General features: G+C 43.8%; 1 protein-coding gene across 1 annotated transcript; it reads right to left on the minus strand.

The window, feature by feature from the left end:
* Positions 1-1,292: 1,292 nt before the first annotated feature.
* Positions 1,293-22,598, minus strand: LOC139368767 (RNA-binding protein 38-like). Its single transcript, XM_071108087.1, has 4 exons — positions 22,093-22,598; positions 14,384-14,507; positions 11,565-11,619; positions 1,293-4,928 (listed from the first exon to the last, which is right to left on the minus strand). Exons 1-4 carry the CDS (start codon positions 22,261-22,263, stop codon positions 4,529-4,531), a joined length of 750 nt encoding a protein of 249 aa, XP_070964188.1. The 5' UTR covers positions 22,264-22,598; the 3' UTR covers positions 1,293-4,528.
* Between the last annotated feature and the right edge of the window lie 2,123 nt (positions 22,599-24,721).

Here is a 24,721-nt window from a genome sequence, read left to right on the forward strand (position 1 = left end):
ATAAGAGACATTACTGTGCAGGCGTATTCATCGACCTAGCCAAGGCTTTCGGCTCTGTCAATCACCAGATTCTTATTGGCAGACTAAACAGCCTTGGTTTTTCAAATGACTGCCTCGCCTGGTTCACCAACTACTTCTCTGATAGAGTTCAAATCGGACCACTCGCTACATATTCGTCGCCAGACCCACTGGCTCCAGGTGATCTATAACTCTATGCTAGGTAAAGCTCCGCCTTACCTCAGCTCACTGGTCACGATAACAACACCCACCCATAGCACACTCTCCAGCAGGTATATTACACTGGTCACCCCCAAAGCCAATTCCTCCTTTGGCCGCCTTTCCTTCCAGTTCTCTGCCGCCAATGACTGATCACTGCACCTGTACATAGCCAATCTGTAAATAGCCCATCCAACTACCTCATCCACATACTGTATTTATTTATTTATCTTGCTCCTTTGCACCCCAGTATATCTACTTGCACATTCATCTTCTGCACATCAATCACTCCCGTGTTTAATTGGTATATTGTAATTACTTCACCACCATGGCCTATTTATTGCCTTATCTTACCTCATTTGCATACACTGTCTATAGACTTTTTTCTACTGTATTATTGACTGTGTGTTTGTTTATTCCATGTGTAACTCTGTGTTGTGTGTCTAACTGCTTTGCTTTATTCTTGGCCAGGTCGCAGTTGTAAATGAGAACTTGTTCTCAACTAGCCTACCGGGTTAAATAAAGGTGAAATAAAAAAATAATACTAGCACGGCAATCAGTGCCCTGCTTTGGTTGTTGCATCGGATTGCAGTAAATGGGAATGACCACAAGGTGATGCTCCATAAGTTTCTGGCTGCTGAGTTGTGTCACACCATGAATGATAGCGGCATCTCATGGTAAAAGGCTGTTTTAACATGGTTAGCTTCCACCATGCTTCCTCCATTTTAAAGTAGTCAAAGTAGTCAACTAGGTGGGGATTCCTATGGGTTGTAGCCTCAATGGAGCTGCCCATGCTGTCACAGACGCTATAATGGCATAGATGTAAAGATGAGTCCTCTATCTATCTCTGTGTCACACATAGCAGAAAACAACTCATGGGCAGGGTTCACCAGATAAATAAACAAATGTTCCAGTGTCTCCACACACACACACACACACACACACACACACACACACACACACACACACACACACACACACACACACACCATCATCCGAATGTACCAGAGCACACAGACCAACACTTATACACACACACACGTCATTTTGGTTTGCAAAAAACAAACGTGACTGTGTGTAATAACAAATGATTTTTATTATACATATTTCTGTTGTGGTTGTATGGCTTCATTGTACATGTAAATAAGGTGGTACCGCACATAGAGATTCCTGGAGCAACTCTCTAAACTGCAGCTGGCTCAGAGACGATGGCACAACACTGACTCTCACAATGGATTACAATGGGGGCCAGGGGATGACACGTGCCTAACCAAAACACACATGACTCATACACTGACACGCACTGACACACAGACAAATACTGTATCACCCACACATATATACAGTGGGGCAAAACATTATTTAGTCAGCCACCAATTGTGCAAGTTCTCCCACTTAAAAAGATGAGAGAGGCCTGTAATTTTCATCATAGGTACACTTCAAATATGACAGACAAAATGAGAAAAAAAAAATCCAGAAAATCACATTGTAGGATTTCTAATGAATTTATTGGCAAATTATGGTGGAAAATAAGTATTTGGTCACCTACAAACAAGCAAGATTTCTTGATCTTTTTAAGTGGTAGAACTTGCACAATTGGTGGCTGACTAAATACTTTTTTGCCCCACTGTATACCATTTAGCTGACGCTTTTATCCAAAGCGACTTAGTCACGCGTGTATACATTTGACGTATACAGTCGTGGCCAAAAGTTTTGAGAATGACACAAATATAAATTTTCACAAAGTCTGCTGCCTCAGTTTGTATGATGGCAATTTGCATATATTCCAGAATGTTATGAAGAGTGATCAGGTGAATTGCAATTCATTGCAAAATCCCTCCATGCAAATGGACTGAATCCCCCTCAAAAACATTTCCACTGCATTTCAGCCCTGCCACAAAAAGACCAGTTGACATCATGTTAGTGATTCTCTCGTTAACACAGATGTGAGTGTTGATGATGACAAGCCTGTAGATCACTCTCTCATGCTGATTGAGTTCGAATAACAGCCTGGAAGCTTCAAAAGGAGGGTGGTGCTTAAAATCATTGTTCTTCCTCTGTCAACCATGGTTACCTGCAAGTAAACCCGTGCCATCATCATTGCTTTGCACAAAAAGGGCTTCACAGGCAAGGATATTGCTGCCAGTAAGATTGCACCTAAATCAACCATTTATCAGATCATCAAGAACTTCAAGGAGAGCGGTTCAATTGTTGTGAAGAAGGCTTCAGGGCGCCTCAAGAAAGTCCAGCAAACGCCAGGACCATCTCGTAAAGTTGATTCAGCTGCAGGATCAGGGGCACCACCAGTACAGAGCTTGCTCAGGAATGGCAGCAGGTAGGTGTGAGTGCATCTGCACGCCCAGTGAGGCGAAAACTTTTGGAGGATGGCCTGGTGTCAAGAAGGGCAGCAAAGAAGCCACTTCTCTCCAGGAAAAAACATCAGGGACAGACTGATATTCTGCAAAAGGTAGAGTGATTGGACTGCTGAGGACTGGGGTAAAGTCATTTTCTCTGATGAATCCCCTTTCTGATTGCTTGGGGCATCCGGAAAAAAACTTGTCCGGTGAAGACAAGCTGAGCGCTACCATCAGTACTGTGTCATACCAACAGTAAAGCATCCAGAGACCATTCATGTGTGGGGTTGCTTCACAGCCAAGGGAGTGGGCTCACTCACAATTTTGCCTAAGAACACAGCCATGAATAAAATAATCATACTAACACATCCTCTGAGAGCAACTTCTCCCAACCATCCAGGAACAGTTTGGTGACGAACAATGCCTTTTCCAGCATGATGGAGCACCTTGCCATAAGGCAAAAGTGATAACTAAGTGGCTCGGGGAACAACACATCGATATTTTGGGTCCATGGCCAGGAAAATCCCCAGACCTTAAGAACTTGTGGTCAATCCTCAAGAGGTGGGTAGACAAACAAAAACCCACAAATTCTGACAAACTCAAAGCATTGATTATGCAAGAATGGGCTGCCATCAGTCAGGATGTGGCCCAGAAGTTAATTGACAGCATGCCAGGGCGGAGTGCAGAGGTCTTGAAAAAGAATGGTCAACACTGCAAATATTGACTCTCTGCATCAACTTCATGTAATTGTCAATAAAAACCTTTGACACTTATGAAATGCTTGTAATTATACTTCAGTATTCCATAGTAACATCTGACAAAAATATCTGAAGACACTGAGGCAGCAGACTTTGTGAAAATTAATATTTGTGTCATTCTACAAACTTTTGGCCACGACTGTACACATATATGAGTCTAGCCCATAGCATCATTCTAGCAGACATCAACTCACCTGATGGACAACACTTGTATCATTAAAACATTACATTATTATTCCACAACCAGATCATACATCCTCCATTAGCCTGTAGTTTCTGCCTCTGCTCACTTTAAACAATACTGAGATAGTCAGTTACCCCAGCTGCTGCAGGTCTCTGAGGATAAACATGAATATGGAAATACCTTCTTTACAAAAATCTGCCTTGACATGATTATGTTAGAGTAACATTGATATAAAAAGCATGTTACAATGTTGCCTACCTTATAAATATTCATCCCATACTCCATCAGAATAATAATTGCATAATCAGTGAAAGTGTGATTCTCAATCTGCAATAACTTACTTGCACTCATGGAGGACATGGAAACAGAGAGAGGCTATAAGGCCACGTAGAGAAAGGTATTCCTGGAGAAATGTCCAGAAGAGGATGCTGCCTCTCTCTCACCTCGCTAGTGAAACGTTCAGTACAACTTCCAGAAGAGAGAGGCGGAGCATCTAGTTAAATATAATGGCTACCCAACCCATCCTCGCCCATCCTTCAAGCCCCATCCACTACATTGAAGGGCTAGCCTTGGCTTGGTGTACGAGGTGGGTGTTCTGTATGGGTAAGGAGGAGTGCAAGGATCTAGGTTGATCCAGAATCATTCATTCCCCTCTTTCAGTTCTCATGTTCCATTGACTCCATCATGTTTGGCATTGGACACAGGGATAGCTCTTACTTCCATCATTAGCTAAAAACATTCGTATAAACATTGGTGACAACAGCAATAGTAGCATAGTAACAACTACGATAACAATGGATAATAACCCTAAACAGGAAGACGTCCCAGTGTGTTTTGTTTTGACAAAGCCCTTTGGATTCAGAACCCACTCTCTCATCGGCTGTCGGGAGTCTCATACTGATGATGTCGCAGGTCATAGCGCAATAATCCTCCTGTTCCAAGTCTCCATTCACGTTGTCATCAGTGCCCCCCTTTGATCATCCTCACCCCACATCACCACACCTCCCTCTCCGCCATCACAGCATGTGGTCAGGCTGGTGGAGGGGGTATTGGAGGTAGGCAGCGGGGGGGACAGAGAGGCCAGCAAAGGGGTTGAGGGAGGGGTGGACGGGCGGGGTAATGGGGGCGGAAATGGTGGGACCTTGTGTGGCGGGGGAGTAGCGGTAGCTGAGGTAGCTTGCAGAGGGCGAGGGGGAGGGGGTGTAGGGGTAGCTGAGGTAGCTGGCGGAGAGCGAGGGGGAGGGAGTGTAGGGGTAGTGCTCCAGGCCAGTGGAGGTGGTGGAGGTGTAGGGGACATAGGCTGAGCTGTAGTCCAGATATGGAGAAGTGAGTGAGGCCTGAGAGGGGCTGAGGTGGGACTGGAGCACCAGACTGGGCTGGAGGAAGGCCTGGGGGTACATACACTGCTGGGCCAATCTGAAGAGACAGATGGACAGAAAGATAGCAATATATTAGTGTTTAGTATACAGTTATACATTAGCGTGCTTAACGGCACAGTTATACGCACATGCCTAACGGCACAGAGGGCTCAGCCATCATGGAGAAAAAGGCACATACACAAAATAGACAGTTTATTTACAGTATCTGTGGATTATATACCACACCACTGTAATTCCAGGGACATACAGCACTATTGTATACCCACATTTCACATGGACTTAAGGCCACAAATAAGGACAGACCAACCTACCGTGTAGGAGAGTTATGCACACATCCACAATATCACTCACCACCCTTTCAAAATGCTCAACTTGACCCCCTGAGACGACAGAAACCACCCCCATCATAATTATCACAACCACTGTGAGTCCTTGGTGTACGATTAATTATCATAGCCATGAGAGAATGTCAAAAACCTACGCCCGCCCACACAGTATCCCACTGCTGGCTTCCCTCTAAAGCTAAGCAGGGTTGGGCCTGGTTGGTCCCTGCATGGGAGACCAGATGCTGCTGGAAAAATGTAAGCAGGAAGCACAGGGACTATGGTGGTCTAATTGAAACATGTTGGCATTACAGACTCAGGGAGAGGTTGAAAATGTCAGTTGGTCAGCGCATGCTCGGAGTACACGAGCGGGTAATCCGTCTGGCCCTGGGGCTTTGTGAATGTTGACCTGTTTAAAGGTCTTACAGAGAGCGTGATCACACAGTCGTCCGGAACAGCTGATGCTCTCATGCATGTTTCAGTGCTACTTGCCTCGAAGCGAGCATATAAGTTATTTAGCTCGTCTGGTAGGCTCGTGTCACTGGGCAGCTCTCGGCTGTGCATCCCTTTGTAGTCTGTAATAGTTTGCAAGCCCTGCTACATCCGACGAGTGTGGGAGCCAGGGTAGTACGATTCGATCTTAGTCCTGTATTGACACTTTGCCTATTCGATGGTTCGTCGGAGTTTAGCATCTGCTTCATCTAACCACTTTTTTTACGGACCGAGTCACTGGTGCTTTCTGCTTAAATATTTGCTTGTTAGCGAGAATCAGGAGGATAGAATTATGGTCAGATTTGCCAAATGGAGGGTGAGGGAGAGCTTTGTACGCTGTGTGTGGAGTAAAGGTGGTCTAGAATAATTTTCCCTCTGGTTGCACATTTAACATGCTGATAGAAATAAGGTAAAACGGATTTAAGTGTCCCTGCATTAAAAGTCCCTGGCCACTAGGAGTGCCGCCTCTGGATGAACGTTTTCCTGTTTGCTTATGGCGGTATACAGCTCATTGAGTGTGGTTTTAGTGCCAGCATCGGTCTGTGGTGGTATGTAGACAGCTACGAAAAATACAGATGAAAACTCTCTAGGAAGATAGTATGGTCTACAGCTTATCACGAGATACTGAGCAAAACATCAAGACTTCCTTAGATATCGAGCACCAGCTGTTTTTTACATTTAAAATGTCCCGTTGGTAGGATATACCTGCTTTCAGTTCGTCCCATTTATTTTCCAGCGATTCAACGTTAGCTAACAGGACGGAAGGCAAAGGTAGATTAGCCACTCGTCACCTGACAAGGCACCCTGATTTTCCATTTCCTTCTCCAGCAAATGACGGGGATCTGGGCCTGGTCGGGTGTCTGTAGTATCTCCCTCCCGTCTGACTCAATGAAGAAAAACTCTTAGTCTAATCTGAGGTGAGTAATCACAGTTCTGATGTCCAGAAGCTCTTTTTGGTCATAAGAGACGGTAGCAGCAACATTATGTACAAAACAAGTTACGAACAACACAAAAAAAACTAAATAGCATGGTTGGTTAAGAGCCAATAAAGAGGGCAGCCATCCCCTCCGGCGCCATCATGTATTCTCAGTTAACTTACCTGGTAAAATATGTTTTCTAATAATAGTCAACATCATAGTACACACTACAGCATCAGTATGATTCTGAGCCATTGTAATTAAAGGGTACATACAACACTGTTGTCTACCCACAATTCACCATGCCTTAGGCTGCCCACTTATAAACGTAACTTGCTTCAGTTCCACTGACAGCTGCAAAAATAGATCAGAGCTGTTGAGCAAGAAGTGACAGAACAATAGAGGTGGCCTATATCCAACATCTGAAATAATAACGGTCTCTGGACCAGCTTGGCCTGTCCAAATCCATGACATTATTCTTTCTTTACCCAATAATAACCTAATGGCTGAGACTATCTCCAGATCAGCAGTTAGGAGCACTAACGAGGGCTCAGAGCTGCTTACCCCAAAACACAGAGGGAGAAACAGAGTTTAATGGGTTTCACGCACACACTACTGACAAAAGGACCAAAGAACAACTGCCTCACACACTGGAATTACAAGTCTCGTCCATCCGTGTTGTGCTGCTGGCCTGCTCTGCCCTGTGCATCAGGCTGATGGATCCAATGTGACAGGGGCAATCTATGAGAGGGAGCTAGGCCTCCCCTTGCCTCCTAGCTCCCCTTGACTCACGTCCTCAGTGGCAGACACACACACAAAGTGGCAAACACAAATGTACAGTTAAAACACACACATACACGTACAGTAAACATATTCACAACTCCACATACAGATGCAGGAGAGAGGGAGGGCAGCATGACAGGATTGATTGGTGCAGCAGGCAGCGTGGGTGTACAGTATTCACTAACAGACCCATGAGGGCAGAAGAACTGGACTGAGCTCTCCACTCCCTCTCTCCTACTGTCCATTTCAACTAGCCACGGCTGTAGTGAGTGTGAGAGATAGCAAGAAGAGGTGAAGGATCACCCATCATGCCTTAGGATGCTGCAGCTTTTAATAGTTCTGGTGACATAAAAGGTAATGCGTGCGCGATATACAGTATTATATATATATATATAGAGCGAGAGAGAGAGAGAGCGAGCGCGAGAGAGGCTGGCAGCAATGAATGACTGACACGGCATTGGACACTCATCTTTCGAGCAGTGCTAGCTTTGGCATAGTATTAGCCAACTAAAATGCCCCTGTATACTGTATGTAAAGAGTTCCATCAAGCACACATAATATGTGAATCAGGATCCTTGTAAAATAATACCACACAATGGGAGATGTGTGCATGATCAGATGTTTGTAAATGCCTTTCAGAGGGATTGTGATAATTAGATTTTTAGAATTGGCTATTTTAGTGGTGAGCTTCGACTAATTTGGTCCTTGGAAGGCAGAAAAAAAACACCTTAGGAAAAACAGTTTGTTTCTTCCCCAATACCCAACAGAGGGGATGGGAGAGGGTTAGAGGATATAAAGGGCAAAATACAGGCAGAGAGAGAGAGAAGAGAAGAGGGAGAGAAAGAGCAAGAAAGAGAAAGAGAAAGTAAGGGAGGAAAAGGTAAGGGAATGAGGAGACTGCAAAGAGAGAGAAAGAGTGTGGGAGGATGATAGGATGTTTACCAGCGAAGCTCAGTTTGAGTCATTCTAACACTGCCAAATCAGCAAAGGACAACTCTACTTTCAATGCACGCACACACACCCTCACCAGCCCTCACATCCTGTCCTGTCTGTTCCCCCAAACAGGTGTGTGCAGTGACTGATCCCCCCCCCCCCAGCCCCTAACACACCACACATGCCCAGCCTCCTACTTCAAAAAAAGAACAGAATTTTAATAAAGTGCTACATCTCACTTCTCTGTCAGCACCCTGCCAGCTAGCTGGAACAGAGTTTGCCTCAGGGGCCCTAGAGACAGAGAGAAGGCCCTAGAGACAGAGAGAGGGCCCTAGAGACAGAGAGAGGGCAGCCACGGTCACTGGACCACATCCTGAACTCCCACTTGACACGCTCACACACACATCCCTCTTTACAGCCACTCCTAGCATTAGTATTTCTTCACTTAAATACCTGACAGACAGGCCAGGAAACCCCAGGCCAGGAAAGCCCCTGGAGAAGCTGAGCAGGGCTTAATAAGGAGGAGGAACTCCTCACAGGAGGAGTATGACAGTATTAGTTGAGATAATGGTGCTTTTACTTAATGCCAGAATTATGAGTTTGGGTGTGTTTTCTAGGTGTGTGTTTTGACAGGGTAGTCAAGGCTTCATGAAAATAGATCAATCTCTTTTTTACATTTTAGTCATTTAGCAGATGCTCTTTTCCAGAGTGACACAGTAGTGAGTGCATACATTTTTGTACTGGTCCCCCGTGGGATTCGAACCCACAACCCTGGCAGTGCAAGTGCCCTGCTCAACCAACTGAGTGACAAGTTGAACACTCTATACCTAGTGACTTCCACAGAAGATGAAGAAAGATCAAGTCATTTTCATTGTGGTGGCAGACAGACAGTGATATTATCATGATCAAACCCAGTAGAGGAGATGGAGAACTTGTGCTTTAATTGGCACTTCTCCTTCAGAGAACCAATGGACATCATTCATTCATAGACTCATCTGGGTCAGCCTCAATTCCCTTATCACTCAATATATCATTCAATAATTGAGGCCTGGCAACTGCAATATTAATAGCCCTGTTAGGCATGCCTATCACAATCTCGGATACTGCTCTAGTCTACAGAACACACAGCCCAACCAGACCGGCCTCACAGAATAGGAAAATGATCATTTAGCCTAATATAGTATAGCACTCATCAGGAGACATGGACAGCTCTGGTCATCTCACTTCTGACCAATCAGATGTCAGAAATGTTTTGTTTCTGGGTTAAACAGAGTGAGTTAGCAGGCTTCAGTTGCGAAGTAGATCACTGCAATAACTTTGGTACTGAATATACAGAACCAGACTGACACTGGTCAGCATGAGAGTGAGTTGCTTGAAACAGGGTTTCAACAGGGAGTATGTGTCAACAGTGCTCTTCCTCACAAGCACAAACAAACACAGAGAGGGAGAGGGAGAGGGAGAGAGAGAAAGAAAGAAAGAAAGAAAGAAAGAAAGAAAGAAAGAAAGAAAGAAAGAAAGAAAGAAAGAGAAAGGATAGAGGGGGGAGAGAAAGAAAGAGAGAGATATGAAGGAAAGATACAGAGGGAGGAGAGAGAGAGAGAGAGAGAGAGAGAGAGAGAGAAAGAAAGAAAGAAAGAAAGAAAGAAAGAAAAAGAGAGAGAGAGAAAGAAAGAAAGAAAGAAAGAGATATGAAGGAAAGATACAGAGGGAGGAGAGAGAGAGAGAGAGAGAGAGAGAGAGAGAAAGAAAGAAAGAAAGAAAGAAAGAAAAAGAGAGAGAGAGAAAGAAAGAAAGAAAGAAAGAAAGAGAAAGAAAGAAAGAGATATGAAGGAAAGATACAGAGGGAGGAGAGAGAGAGAGAGAGAGAGAGAGAGAGAGAGAGAGAGAGAGAGAGAGAGAGAGAGAGAAAGAAAGAAAGAAAGAAAGAAAGAAAGAAAGAAAGAAAGAAAGAAAGAAAGAAAAAGAGAGAGAGAGAGAAAGAAAGAAAGAAAGAAAGAGAAAGAAAGAAAGAGAGAAAGAAAGAAAAAGGATAGAGGGGGGAGAGAAAGAAAGAGAGAGATATGAAGGAAAGATACAGAGGGGGAGGGAGAGAAAGAGAGCCATAAGCAGGCTAAGAATATCCCCATGTCCAAATGTAGCCATGTTAGGAAACAGCAGCAGGCCAGCCAGTTAAGTGAAGCAGGCAGGAATCTGGGTATTCTCACTAACATCATGTAACTGACGGTAGCACAGCTGGCTGAGGGAAGGGTCATTCTCAGACTGCATGAGACGGTCAGTTACAACAAAACACACAACTAGACAGACAAAGATTAGCCTTGGAAGCCCAGGCATTTCACGTTAGACACAGATAGACAGAAGGAGGGACAGACAGGTGACCAGAAGGAGAAATAGAAAAGACTGTGTATGGCATTCGTAACAGAGGAGATGGAAGGAAGAGATGAAGAGAACAGATAAGGGAAAGTAATGACAGACAGTGAGACACTGAGTGTGTTCAAGCGGTAAGCTTAAAGCAGACTGTAGACAAAAGTCGGTGAGTGAAGTCGGGGGAGGTGCATCTGCGACAGCCGAAAGTGGCACAGTGTAGTGGTTTTCAAACAGCAAGGCTCAGATCAACATGGCAGGTAGCCTAGCTGTTAGAGCATTGGGCCAGTAGCTGAAAGGTTGCTTGTTTTCCAACAGCAAGGTTTAGTGTAGGGTGACAGGTAGCCTAGACGTTAGAGCTTTGGGCCAGTAACCAAAAGGTCAATTGTTTCAAGTCCTGAGTCGAGGGGAAAAAAATCTGTCGATAGGACAAATATAATAATCACCCACCAAATTATTATAACACAGCTAGCTGCTATTGTATACAAATGTTTTTCTGTAGAAATAAACTTCTCTCTACCCCCATATCACACACTCACAAACATTTGTATGCCCTGAAACTTTAGAATCGTGGCAAAGTTGGTTCCTGTTTCAGTTATGTCTTTGGCCACGTGAGTGGGTCAAACAAAAACACCCTAATGATTGGTTGACAAATAGTGCCTCCCACAATGCAGGTGATGGCTGCATGGTGCAGTTGGTGAGAAGCAACTGCAGCAACTTCATCAAAAACTGTATGACATTTGATCACAAGTCAGACCATTTTTTATAATCATAATGCAACACACTTTAAAAGGTGGTGACCAACGATGGTCACCGACTTGACCAAATGTATCCGCTCGAACGTGTCCATTGGTTGCTCCTTACCCATACTGCCTCTGGATCAGGGCGGGGTGGACCTGCTGCACTCTGATGGAGAAACCTGAGAGAGAACAGATAAAACATGGCAGGGTCAGAGACCATCAGATACTGAAGAGAGAGAAGACAGCTAGGGACATCTGGCTAAAGACAGGACAGACAGACAGAGCCTGCATAGTGGACAGAGTGTTCCTGGAGGAAGAGTTCCTACCACTCTTACTTTTCATCTCTCTGTCCCTCCCTCCCTCCCTCGGTATGTTGAACAGACTTTTGAATTTTTTTTAAACAAGTGAAACAGTGAATATACACATGGGACACATGAGAAACAACACACATGACACATTCTCTCTATATAGACAAATCTTATAGGTTTTAATCAAATCAACTTTATGCACTGAACTTGTCTGATGCTTTAAGCGCACTGTTAAATTAAATAACTAAAGAGGAGTATGACCGCAATTGATTTGATTGTGCTCAGACTTGCTGCGCCGTGTTAAAAAAAATGACAGTGAGTGACTGTGACTAGCACCCGTTGTTTCTGACTGAAAAGTCATGTTACCAAAATCCTTCATTTTCTTAGGATAAACATTCCCTATTCCCTCTCTTTACATACACATGTATGCATTGCATGCACGTGACCAATAGGGCCTGACTTATTGCATATCCTAATCACATCAATAAATTGGTTATAACAAACTCAATGCATGTGACAGCAAAATAGATGCAGAGGATGTTACAAATAAACTCGAAACGGGGGCATTTTTACTGGTTGCTTAGGAGGTAAAGGGGAAGTCGGATGTGTGGAATAAATGTGACTAGTTGTTGAAAATACTGGCGATCAAGAAAAATAAGTTAAGGAACAAGCTTTGCTTCCATATTATGATAAATTATAAGTAATACCAGAGACGATGTTCTAACGGAAAAAAAAGTGTAAAGCCTTTATTATGAAGGTGAAAAATTGCAGAATTTGTGAAAATGTTTATCTGACATGTGGTTGCCTGAGGCTTGGCGCTCACAGAATCAGTAGGCTATTAAACAAACACTCAAACAGTAGCAGGATCTGTCTTATTTCTGTAGATATGGATGATTTATAAAGCCAGGTACATTTAACAGTTACGCTATTGATTATAGACCTAATTAAGATGGGGTTTCCTCTCTCTCTCACTTTCGTTAGACAATTAAGGCCAGGGCTGTTCTCATCTAATGTCGCTGCAGCCTCCGCCACATTGTTCTCAACACCAATATGCTGCTTAACTTTGCTCTTATGCACATAGCAACATGGTCTAGGAAAAGGCGCCAATTCAACACACACACACACACACAGACACACACACACACACGGTCTCCTGAGTTCACCATGAGTAAGAGGAGACTCCTCTCTCTCCTTCCTTCTATCCCTGCCTCCCTCTCAATCCCCTCCTTTTTTCTCACTAACACTTAATGTTCCTGTAACTCTTCACACCCGTTGGTCATTCTCTCCTGTTGTGTTTATCATGACTCCCTGGGTGAAGGGAGTCACACAGAACAAGGAAGAGACAGATCTGTTTATTGCTCCCTCTCCCTTCCCCTCTCTCATAAACAGCCTCTCCCTATTTTCTCTCTCTCTTTCCACATCTCACTCTCTCACAGACACACACACAGACACACAACAAAATACCAAGCTGACATACATTATGAACACCTTCCTAATATTGAGTTGCAGCACCTTTTACCCTCAGAACAGCCTCAATGTCATGGACTCCACAGTGGTTTGAAAGTGTTCCACAGGGATGCTGGCCCATGTTGACTTCAGTGCTTCCCACAGCTGCATGCAGTTCTTGGTACACTCAAACCGGTGCGCCTGGCACCTACTACTGTTCAAAAGCACTTCAGGTTGTCGTTTTGTCTTGCCCATTCACCCTCTGACCAACGGGTGTCTCAATTATCTCAAGGCTTAAAAATCCTTCTTTAACCTGTCTCCTCCCCTTCTTCTACACTGATTTTAAGTGGATTTAACAAGTGACATCAACAAGGGATCATAGCTTTCACCTGGATTCAACTGGTCCGTCTATGTCATGGAAAGAGCAGGAGTTCCTAATGTTTTGTACACTCATCATAGCACATCAACTGCATGCTTGGCGTGTAACAAAGCAACAACAACCCAACATCGAGATATAGTATACTACAGTTGTTGCTACTGTGAGTTGACCTTTAGGCAAGTCAGTTAAGAACAAATTCTTATTTTCAATGACGGCCTAGGAACAGTGGGTTAACTGCCTGTTCAGGGGCAGAACGACAGCTCAGGGGTTTGAACTTGCAACCTTCCGGTTACTAGACCAACGCTCTAACCACTAGGCTACCCCGCCCACATAAGATACATCTAAAATGTCACCCTATTCTCTTTACAGTAGTGCATTACTTTTGAGCCCTACATTTTCCCATAGACTCCACAGAGTGACAGGTGGTTTGGTGTACGTGTGTAGTCTGAAGGGGCGCAGATGTAGGTTGGTGGTTCACACTGTACAGTCACACTGTGCCTGACCACAGCTGGGTCTGCCATCAAATGTGTAGTGTGTGTGTACTGTATAATGTAGAGGAATGTAGCTATAATAGTCGTCAGCTGAGAGTGTGTATGCGCGTGCCATCTGCTCACATGTTTGCGTAGTGTGTGTGTGTGTGTGTGTGTATGCGTGGGGTTGGTCTCTGTGTGTGTGTCTGTCTGTGTATGCGTGGGGTTGGTCTCTGTGTGTGTGTCTGTCTGTGTATGCGTGGGGTTGGTCACTGTGTGTGTGTGTGTCTGTGTATGGGTGGGGTTGGTCTCTGTGTGTGTGTGTGCACGCATGACTCACCTGTCTGTGGGCTGCGGGGCTTGGCTCCCAGGTAGGCCAGGTTGACGTTAGCCTTCCTCCCGTCGACGATGGGGTTGGGGTCTTTACATGCCCGTTCTGTCGACCCCCTGTCCATCATAGTCACCTGACAGGAGGAAGGAACACACAGGTTTACAATTCAAGAAGTGACCAATATCGATTTTATAAAATACTTATCCCGTAACTTGTTTCTCACCAATAAATTCCTGTATTCCCTATTATGTTTGAGCACTAGTTCTGGATCCATATAGATAGAAAGTTCCTGTGTGCTTTTAACAATGTGTGACATTATGACCTAGCATACTGACCTATCACAGAAAATGGTGGGTGTCTGGGTGTGCAGGGAGGGGTTCTTACAATGATATTATTATTTTTACTAACAGCGGGATGCTAAATAAGAGCCATCACCAACATGGTACATCAAAACACACACATTCAGTGTCTTTCTCACACACACACACACACCTGTGACCACATCTATTACAATATATATTACATTATTAGTAATAATAATAATACAATTAATTTGTATAGAGCTTTTCATTACAGAGTTCTCAAAGATCTACTGAGAAAAACATTATGTATGTACAATAAAGACGACATACATTTAGATTCAAGACAGGTAAAATAGCAAGTGGGTTAGGTGCTAAATATACTGAACAAAAATGTAAACACGTAAAGTGTTGGCCCCATGTTTCATGAGCTGAAATAAAAGATTGCAGAAATGTTCCATATAAAAAGCTAATTTCTCTTTAATTTTGTACAAAAATGGGTTTACATCCCTGTTAGTGAGCATTTCTCCTTTGCCAGGATTTTCCATCCAGCTAACAGGTGTGGCATATCAAGAAGCTGATTAAACAGCATGATCATTACACAGACAATAAACAAGCCACTCTAAAAATGCGACATTTTGTCATAAAACACGTCACAGATATCTCAAGTTGAGGGAGCGGGCAATTGGCTTGCTGACTGTAGGAATGTCCACCAGAGCTATAAAATGTTCATGTCAGCACCCCTGCCCAGTCATGTGAAATCCATAGATTAGGGCCTTTATTTCAAATGGACTAATTTCCTTATTTAAACTGTATGTAACTCAATAAAATCTTTGAAATTGTTGCATTTATATTTTTGTTCAGTTTTAGATTGGGAATAGGACTATGAAAAAGACATTCTGCAGAAGTACATTTTAAGGCCCGTTTTAAAGGTTCTGACTGATGGAGAGGCTCTCAGATGGTCAGGGAGAGCATTCCATAGTGGCAAGGGAGCAGAGAGCAGAAGGCTCGGAATGCTATAGTTCTGAGACATGTCTTGAGGACTTGAAGCAGTAGAGTGGCTGGAGCAGAGATTGCAAAGTGGCTCGCGGAATGAGATGAGGTCACTGATGTTGAGTTAGGCCAGGATCTTGGTGATGTAGTCTGACCTCTTGGTCCTGATCAGGACCCTGGCAGCACTTTTCTGGATTAGTTGGAGGCTATCTAGTGATTTGGCTGGGAGGCCCCCAAACAGTGCATGGCCAAAGATTAAGGCGTGGATGAGTTTCTCTGAATCTGGCTGGGAAAGTGATGGTATGACCTGGGAAAAGTTTTAACATGGCAAAATTATGTTTCCCATATTTGTTTTATGTGGGCATCGAAGGACAGAGAAAGATTCAACTTGACTCCTAGGTTGGAGATGACAGAGGACAAGCGGATGGCCTGGCTGTTGATTGTAGGGCAGATGTTTCCAGCACTGATGACCTGCTTGGGTGTCAAAATAAGCATAGCCTTTGTCTTGCTACTCTTTAACTGGAGGAAGTTCTCTTTCATCCATTCTCTGATGTCCTCTAGGCAGCTGCTGAGTTTTGCTAGGGCAGGGATGGTGTCCGGTTGGTTGTTAATGTAAACCTGGGTATCTGCGGCGTAGCAGTGGAAATTGATATTATAATCTCTTCGGATTAGGCTGAGAGAGAGCATGTAAATTAAAAACAGCATAGACCCCAGCACTGACCTCTGTGGAACACCGGATGTGACTGCAGACTCCTCCGATCTGGCCTCTTCAATAGGGATGTAATACTTCCTATTGGAGAGGTAGGAGGAGAACCAGTTTAGAGCTGTTCCAGAGACAGCAGTGTGTTCTCTGAAACGCTGCAGGAGGATGAAGTGTTCTACGGTGTCAAAAGCAGCACTGAGATCTAAGAGGAGGAGGATGCTGGGAGATCCTGAATCAGCAGTCATTGGAAACTTTAACCAGAGATGTTTCTGTGCTGTGCAAGGGCCGGAAGCCAGACTGGAAAACCTTGTATAACTGATGACAGATGTGATTGAAGCTTTAGCAGTCTTATGGCTTGGGGGTAGAAGCTGTTCAGGGTCCTGTTGGTTCCAGACTTGGTACACCGGTACCGCATGCTGTGTGGTAGCAGAGACAACAGTCTATGACTTTTGTGGCTGGAGTCTTTGACAATTTTTAGGGTCTTCCTCTGACACCACCTGGTATAGAGGTCCTGGATGGCAGGAAGCTTGGCCCCAGTGATGTACTGGGCCGTACGCACTACCCTTTGTAGTGCATTACGGTCAGCTGCCAAGCAGTTGCCATAACAAGCGGTGGTGCAGCCAGTCAAGATGCTCTCATGGTGCAGCTGTAGAACTTTGAGGATCTGAGGGCCCATGCCGAATCTTTTCAGCCTTCCGATGGAGAAGAGCCTTTGTCGTGCCCTCTTCATGACTGTGTTGGTGTGTGGACCATGATAATTCCTTAGTGATGTGGACACCGAGGAACTTGAAGCTCTTGAATACAAAACCTGGGGGGCTCATGGTTCTCACCGCCTTCCATAGACTTACACCATAATTATGAGTTTCTGACAACTTCCGGAGGCCATCCTCCAACCTATCAGAGCTCTAGCAGCATGAACTTACATGTTCTTCACCCAATCAAAGGATCAGAGAATTAATCTAGAAGTGAAAGCATAAGCTACAGTTATAGCTAGCACTGCAGTGCATCAAATGTGGTGAGTAGTTGACTCAGAGAAAGACAATAGTTGAACAGTTTTGAACAAACCAATTTCTTTAAAAATGAAGGAGAAGCAAGAGAGACAGCTAGCTATATTTTGTTTAAAAAAAAGGTCAGTTTCACTTATCTAGTTTAGCCTACTCAAATACCCAGCTCAAACAGATAGGGATGCTATGTTAGCTAGCTGGCTATGGCTATCCAACACAGGAACTCTTCCATGTTAAGGTAAGCTTTTGGTTGTATACATTTATTGCCACCGGGGCCCGCCGGTGTAACTGCTAAACTGCTTGCTGACTGTACTGCATGATTGTAGTGTGGTTACTAATGTGCTAGTTCAAGTAGCTATGTTGACTTTGACATTAGCTAATATGGTGACAATGATGTAGGCTGTGTGTAGCGGTTAGCAGTTATGATGTGAAGGTTTGTCTTGGAAAGTTTTTTTTCTCCTGGTCACAGACAGCTGATGTGTTGGGCACTGAAGTACACAAGCAAAAAAAAAGTGAGAGGAGAGCGCAGAGATGCGAGAAGGAATTATACAACCAGAAAAATGATCATGCTGTTTGTATGTGGCTGCTATGAAAGTGAACTGTGTTTGTGTGTGATCAGGGGCGTACTTATTCCACCGTTTCTGTTGAAAAACATTTCTTAAACAGAGCAAACATAACGAAACGGGGATAAACATACCTGAATTTGTCCTATAGAAACTCTCGTTTGCAGCTATTGGACTAATGATTACACCATAGATCAACTAGATGAAGGCAGAGTGTGCAAGTCAGTATTGAATGTGTCACTGTCTGTCACCTCGATTACTAAAATGTTTCTCTGGACCTGTGTATCTACACTGTAAACTTCAATTCTTAGGCTAAGTTGTAGCAACCTCATGATGGGTATAGGGAAAATGTGAATATCATGTAGTAGGCTAAATCTATCGATGTTACATTGAGCTGGGTGAATGAAAATCATCAATACGCTGTAATGGAAGTAAGGCCATGCTCATTAAAAACATCGTCCTCCCTCATCTTAAAAGTCACCGACCGCCACTGTGGCAGAGTAGAAGGCTGATTGTGCTCCTTTTAAGGCAGCAGAGTAGCTTGCCTGGTGGTCTTTATAGGCCAGTAGTTGGACAGTGAAACCATCTTTCCTCCAATGTCTCAAGCTTACGGCTAGGAGTCTTCATTCTGCGCAGTTCATCAGTGAACCAAGGAGAGTGTTGGAATGTTACTTCACATGTGTTTTCAGAGGCAAGGACGTTCGGGGTATTACTCAGAGTGCTGTTATACAGATTGACAATATCATCGAGGGCCAGCTCACTGCAGTCAGACTCAAAGGTGAAAGAGGGATGGGTTAAGTTTCCTCAGGTTGTAGAATGTAATGGGAGTGGAGAGGAGTTGGAGAGGTCAGAGACAGTGTCACAGCCTTGATTTCAGAGACGCCTAGCTCGATGACATCCAAGTCAGAGGCAGGGACATCGCCAGTGATAATGAGGTCCAATGTGTATCCATGGTTGTGGATGGGAACATTTACATATTGCACAAGGTTTAGACAAGGGATGGGCAACTTTGATGGGGGTGGAGGCCACAAAAAATCTGAACTCAAGAGGGACTGCAGTTGCTCACGGGTTCGCGTACCCACATCTTTTAAAGTTAATGTCGTGCAATTCTACTCATTTTGCCATTGGGCAGAGTGGGAAATTAGTTGTTTTACAAACAATTTCTTGCAATTCTACATATTTTGCCATAGGGTGGGGAGAAATGTTTGCAGTTTTGAATATGATATCCGAGTGAGACAAACAATAGAAATTGGGGGCCCTTGTACGGTAATTTGACCATGATAACACGTTTAGATAGCTGGCCGCTAAACTAACTTAGCAATCTACAAAATTTTAGCTGACATGGGCTAATTGACTGACAATCAGTGACTGACATAAGAGGAAAACTGCTGATGCACAACCAAACTTTTTGTTTTGGGGGGAGGGTTGGGATTGATCCGAGGGCCTTCAAAACAAACTGGGCGGCCAGTTGCCCATCCATGGTTTAGACATTCCGGCAAGTTAAGGAAGTCAGCAGCCATAGAGCACATAGAACACTTGGGTGAGTCAACAGTCTCCCAAAATTACAATGTTGGAGAGAGTGGGGTATAAAGAGAATATTGGTTCAGAAAACTCAAGAGCTAAAAAGAGGTTGTTATCTTGAGGGGGGTGATAGGATTTGGTTGTTTACATTTAAGAGCAAAGTACTCAAGGCTGAAACTCAGCAACAGCCAGTGGGTTTAAAATAAAGCAGTCTGTATAAAACAGCAAGGCCTCCACCGTGGCTGTGTGCCCTTTCAATGTATTTGCATTCAGGCAGAGCTGATTCATTAAGATGGTAAGTTTACCTCACTGTGCCATGTTTCAGTGAGGCAGATCTTGTCAAAGTCATTATCAGAAAAACTTATACAGAAGAGGAGACTTTGTTAATAAGGGTTGCAGAGTGTAAAACATGTTTAGTCATTGGTGGAAACAGTGTCATTACATTTTGGTTGGTCTACTGCGCTCTGTATTGACTATATATGTCTTGGAGTGGGTGACGTCATTTACCTGAGGGTCAGCCTGCAGAACTGGCAAGTGAGTGTACACAATAGATTCATTTTCTGATCAGTTTCCTACTGTCTCGTCGTCCTCATGTTTTCCAGAAGATCCCGTATTGCATAAGGCTGTTCTTGAGCTCCTTGCACAAGGTTGTTTTAATCTGTTCAAAATGTCTGAGGAAATTGTGTGTAGTGGAGGAAAGTTTCTGACATTTCTTCATCTTTGGTCCAGCCTTCGGTCCAGGAGAGATGAGAGGAAGATCTAGGCTTGTGTTCGAATCCAAACACTTAGCTAATTGATTGGAGAAGTAGGCTACTATCTTTTCTAGTTGAACGTTTTTTGGTTAAGATAACTAGGTTTTTGTATTCAGTACTTGATTAGCTAAAAAAAAAAAAATTAAGTTGATAATTATAATGCACATAAAAAAAACACTTAAAACAAATAACTATAGATACATTCACAGGAGTAAACTATCAAGGCTGCCACTGGGTGCCATGGCAACCATTACAGGAAGAGTATTCACAAACTGCTAATAAATGAGGTGAGGTAAACTAAAAAATGATATTAGTAACAAAATCAAGTTGCCAAATAGTAGAAGGCATTGATATTACTGCATTATTGTTTTGCTTTTATTTCACGGCACCAAACTATGGGGGTCTATGCTAACAGTGGCTGTAATGTGGATGGGTTGATTGAGGCTGTTGGGGGAATTAGACTGCTATGGGAAGTCAAGGGTGAAATGGGCAGACTGTACAGGTTGGGCCAGAGACAGAACACACGCTGGTTGGCTGGCTAAACTCATCAACATGTGTATGAACAGGGAGGCAGGGAAAATATGCATTGCTTTAACTCCCCTCATTGCTCTCATCTGTCTCTCTCACTGACCCTCTCCCTCCCCCCTCTCATTACCACACACAGCTTGGCAGAGGGGGGTGGTGTGTGTGTGTATGTGTGTGGAAGTCAAAATAGAACTGCAGCCTTATCTCAGAGCACCAACTGACATGTCACACCTCTGTGACCAGGGGGGACCTGCATTCTGCTGACACACAACCTCCCCCAGAGGGAGGGAGAGAAAGGGAGGAGGGAAAACAGAGGGAGATAGGAAAGAAAAGGGGGAGAGATCCTTCAGGCCCAGTAACTGATGCATTTGCGGCATTAGGTCTCTCCTCAGCCATTCTGTTTTGAACTGAGTAAATACACTACCGTGCCTATGAATGCAAAATATTTCACGGCAAATAAAAGCCTCCCGCTTGACCATCTCACATTCTTTCAGCTCTTATTCATTATGCACATATATTTGCTGTTGTTACTCAGTGTGTGTGTGTGTATAGATAGAGAATGGGTGTTTGGAAGGGGAGGGGGTTGTTGTTCAGGACTCGGGAGATAATTGATGTTATGCTTTTAAAGGAATAATCTACTCATGCTAAAACACGTGACTGCAAAACCACACACACTTGTTAGTTGAACAAAGCGTCAGTGTTACACCAAATTAAGACCCATGCTCTTTGCGGATTACATGAGCACAGAAATGTCAGCAGCACATGTACATGTCCATTCAGGACACAAAGGTTAGAAAATACAATGTAAAGGAAAAGTAATGGTTACAGTAGAGTGTAGGATATGTGCAGTGGGCCCAGCCTACCTGATAAAACAACTGCAACTGTTGCCTCACTTTCTTTATGGGCTCAATTCAAGGTGTTTGGGAAAGAATTACAGTGGCCTATTCAGGGTGGATAATAGGTTGTGAAAGTATTCTGTGGTAGATAATAATAGTGTGTAGGTCTTTTAATGCACTTCCATCATTGTTTACAATGCAATACGTTTGTTAATAGGCTTTTTGTAATATGAAAAGTGGCAACAAAATAAAGTGTTACGAAAGTAATACTTTATCTACATTTGCCTACAGTATATCACGGAGTTGACACAAACGGTTACAAAATAACTGACACATCGCCAGACAGTCTGTCGAACGTCTCACGCATTTCAGTACTTTACCCTCACCCATTCCTGTACAATACCAAAGAACATGGCATGAGCAGAAAACAACAGTCAAGCGCTCTGTCCTGTCAAATGAAAGGTTATGCCGAATTTGGAGGTATTGCACAGTGTCTTGTTAGCTGAAGTAGACTAAACTTACAAATCCGTATCCTCGGGATTTCCCGGTTTGTCTGTCCGTTATCACAACGGCCTCGTCAATATCCCCGAACATCTCGAAGTATTTTCGAAGGGATGCGTCGTTTGTATGATAAGGTAAACCGCCGACAAATATCTTAGTGAAAGTAGTGTCTTTCTGAATAGTGGGATGCATTGTCTCCAGACCTCTGTTAACAAATTGATGATAAAGCGTTGGTCCACTAATGAGTTCGAGTGGAAAACCTAAACGGTCAATGGGGGAAACACAATAGGTGGTATATCAAAGTTCTAAACAACTAAATGGCCGTTCGAGAGATGGAAGCTTTAAATGCGCATTGGTTTTTCTCAAGCGCCCAAAATCAGGCTTGATTCGTCCAGTCTGTATCGAAGCAAAATGACGTCCTTATTCCATGCGTTGAGTTAAATCCCAGCAGCGCTATTGTTGTAACAGGCTGGATTTAAGTATCTTCTTGACAGGTGTCTTGCCTACTCCTTCGGAATATCTCAGGTAGGGAGGGGGTGGTGGGGGAAGTATTTTCTAGGCGGGTTTCAAACACGCCCACTGCCATTTTGGCCAATACATAACCAGAGCGTCTTAGGTTTAGCGACACCCTCTGTCAACGTTTGTTTTGAAGTGTCTGACCTATATCTGAGGCTGGCTTATTCATAGTTAATGAGTTGCTGACCATAAAACATCACATTTACTTTCCATTTTTAAGGGCCACAACAAGCGAAAAAGTATTGTTTCGAGACAGCGCACATGAAAGGGTCAATAGGGCATAGGGGTGAGAGGAAATTGATGTGGTTAAATACAAAAGTGCGCACCAGGGGTGACCAATCACAGGAAAAATTGAAGATGAAAGGATGTAATGTTGAGGTGACCGTGTATTCGTCTCACTCTCTTTGTGCAAAGGTCATGTGGAGACAAACTCATTAATCAATCCTTCTTACCTTCAGTAGGTCTACTAAGCAATGGGGCAAAGCAATGCAGAGGGGCTCACATTTAGTTGGTTCATCATGTTTTTAATTTCAGAGCGATATAATTTTGGTTTGCATTCTGACTCTCATATGCATGCTTCCAAACCGAAAACCGTATTCAGACCCCTGACTTTATCCACATTTTGTTACATTACAACCTAATTCTAAAATTGATTACACCCCCCCCTCGTCAATCTACACACAATACCCCATAATGACAAAGCAAAAACAGGTTTTTCGAATTTTTTGCAAATATATATATATATATATATATAAAAAAATGAAATATCACATTTACATAAGTATTCAGATCCTTTACTTAGTACTTTGTTGAAGCACCTTTGGCAGCGATTACAGCCTTGAGTCTTCTTTGCTATGACGCTACAAGCTTGGCACACCTGTAATTGGGGAGTTTCTCCCATTCTTATCTGCAGATCCTCTCAATCTCTGTCAGGTTGGATGGGGAGAGTCACTGGACAGGTATTTTCAGGTGTCTCTAGAGATCGGATTCAAGTCCGGGCTCTGGCTGGGCCACTCAAGGACATTCAGAGACTTGTCCTGAAGTCACTCCTGCGTTGTCTTGGCTGTGTGCTTAGGGTCCTTGTCCTGTTGGAAGGTGAACCTTCACCCCAGTCTGAGGTCCTGAGCGCTCTGGAGCAGGTTTTCATCAAGGATTTCTCTGTACTTTGCTCCGTTCATCTTTCCCTCGATTCTGACTAGTCTCCCAGTTCCTGCCGCTGAAAAACATCCCCACAGCATGATGCTGCCACCACCATGCTTCACCATAGAGATGGTGCCAGGTTTCCTCCAGACATGACGCTTGGCATGCAGGACAAAGTGTTCAATCTTGGTTTCATCAGACCAGAGAATCTTTCTCAGGGTGTGCGAGTCCTTTAGGTGCCTTTTGGCAAACTCCAAACGGGATGTCATGTGCCTTTTACTGAGGAGTGGCTTCCGCCTGGCCACTCTACCATAAAGGCCTGATTTGGTGGCGTGCTGCATAGATGGTTGTCCTTCTGGAAGGTTCTCCCATCTCCACAGAAAAACTATGGTGCTCTGTCAAGAGTGACCATCGGGTTCTTGGTCACCTCCCTGACCAAGGCCCTTCTCCCTCGATTGCTCAGTTTCGCCGGGCGGCCAGCTCTGGGAACAGTCTTGGTGGTTCCAAATTTCTTCCATTTAAGGATGATGGAGGCCACTGTGTTCTTGGGGACCTTCAATGCTGCAGACATGTTTTGTACCCTTCCCCAGATCTGTGCCTCGACACAATCCTGTCTCTGAGATCTACGGACAATTCCTTCGACCTCATGGCTTGGTTTTTGTTCTGACATATACTGTCAACTGTGGGACTTTATATAGACAGGTGTTGTCTTTCCAAATTTTGTCCAATCAACTGAATTTACCAAAGTTGGACTTAAATCAAGTTGTACAAATATCTCAAGGATGATCAATGGAAACAGGTTGCATCGGAGCACAATTTCAAGTCTCATAGCAAAGAGTCTGAATAATTATGTAAATAAGGTTTGCTAAAATAAAAAATACAACTGTTTTCGCTTTGTCATTATGGGGTATTGTGCGACTGATGAGGGGAAAAATGTATTTAATCAATTTGAGAAAAAGTCTAATGTAACAAAATGTGGAAAAAGGAAAGGGGT

The sequence above is a fragment of the Oncorhynchus clarkii genome, chromosome 16 (assembly GCF_045791955.1).
Source record: "Oncorhynchus clarkii lewisi isolate Uvic-CL-2024 chromosome 16, UVic_Ocla_1.0, whole genome shotgun sequence".
In the NCBI taxonomy this organism is placed as follows: domain Eukaryota; kingdom Metazoa; phylum Chordata; class Actinopteri; order Salmoniformes; family Salmonidae; genus Oncorhynchus; species Oncorhynchus clarkii.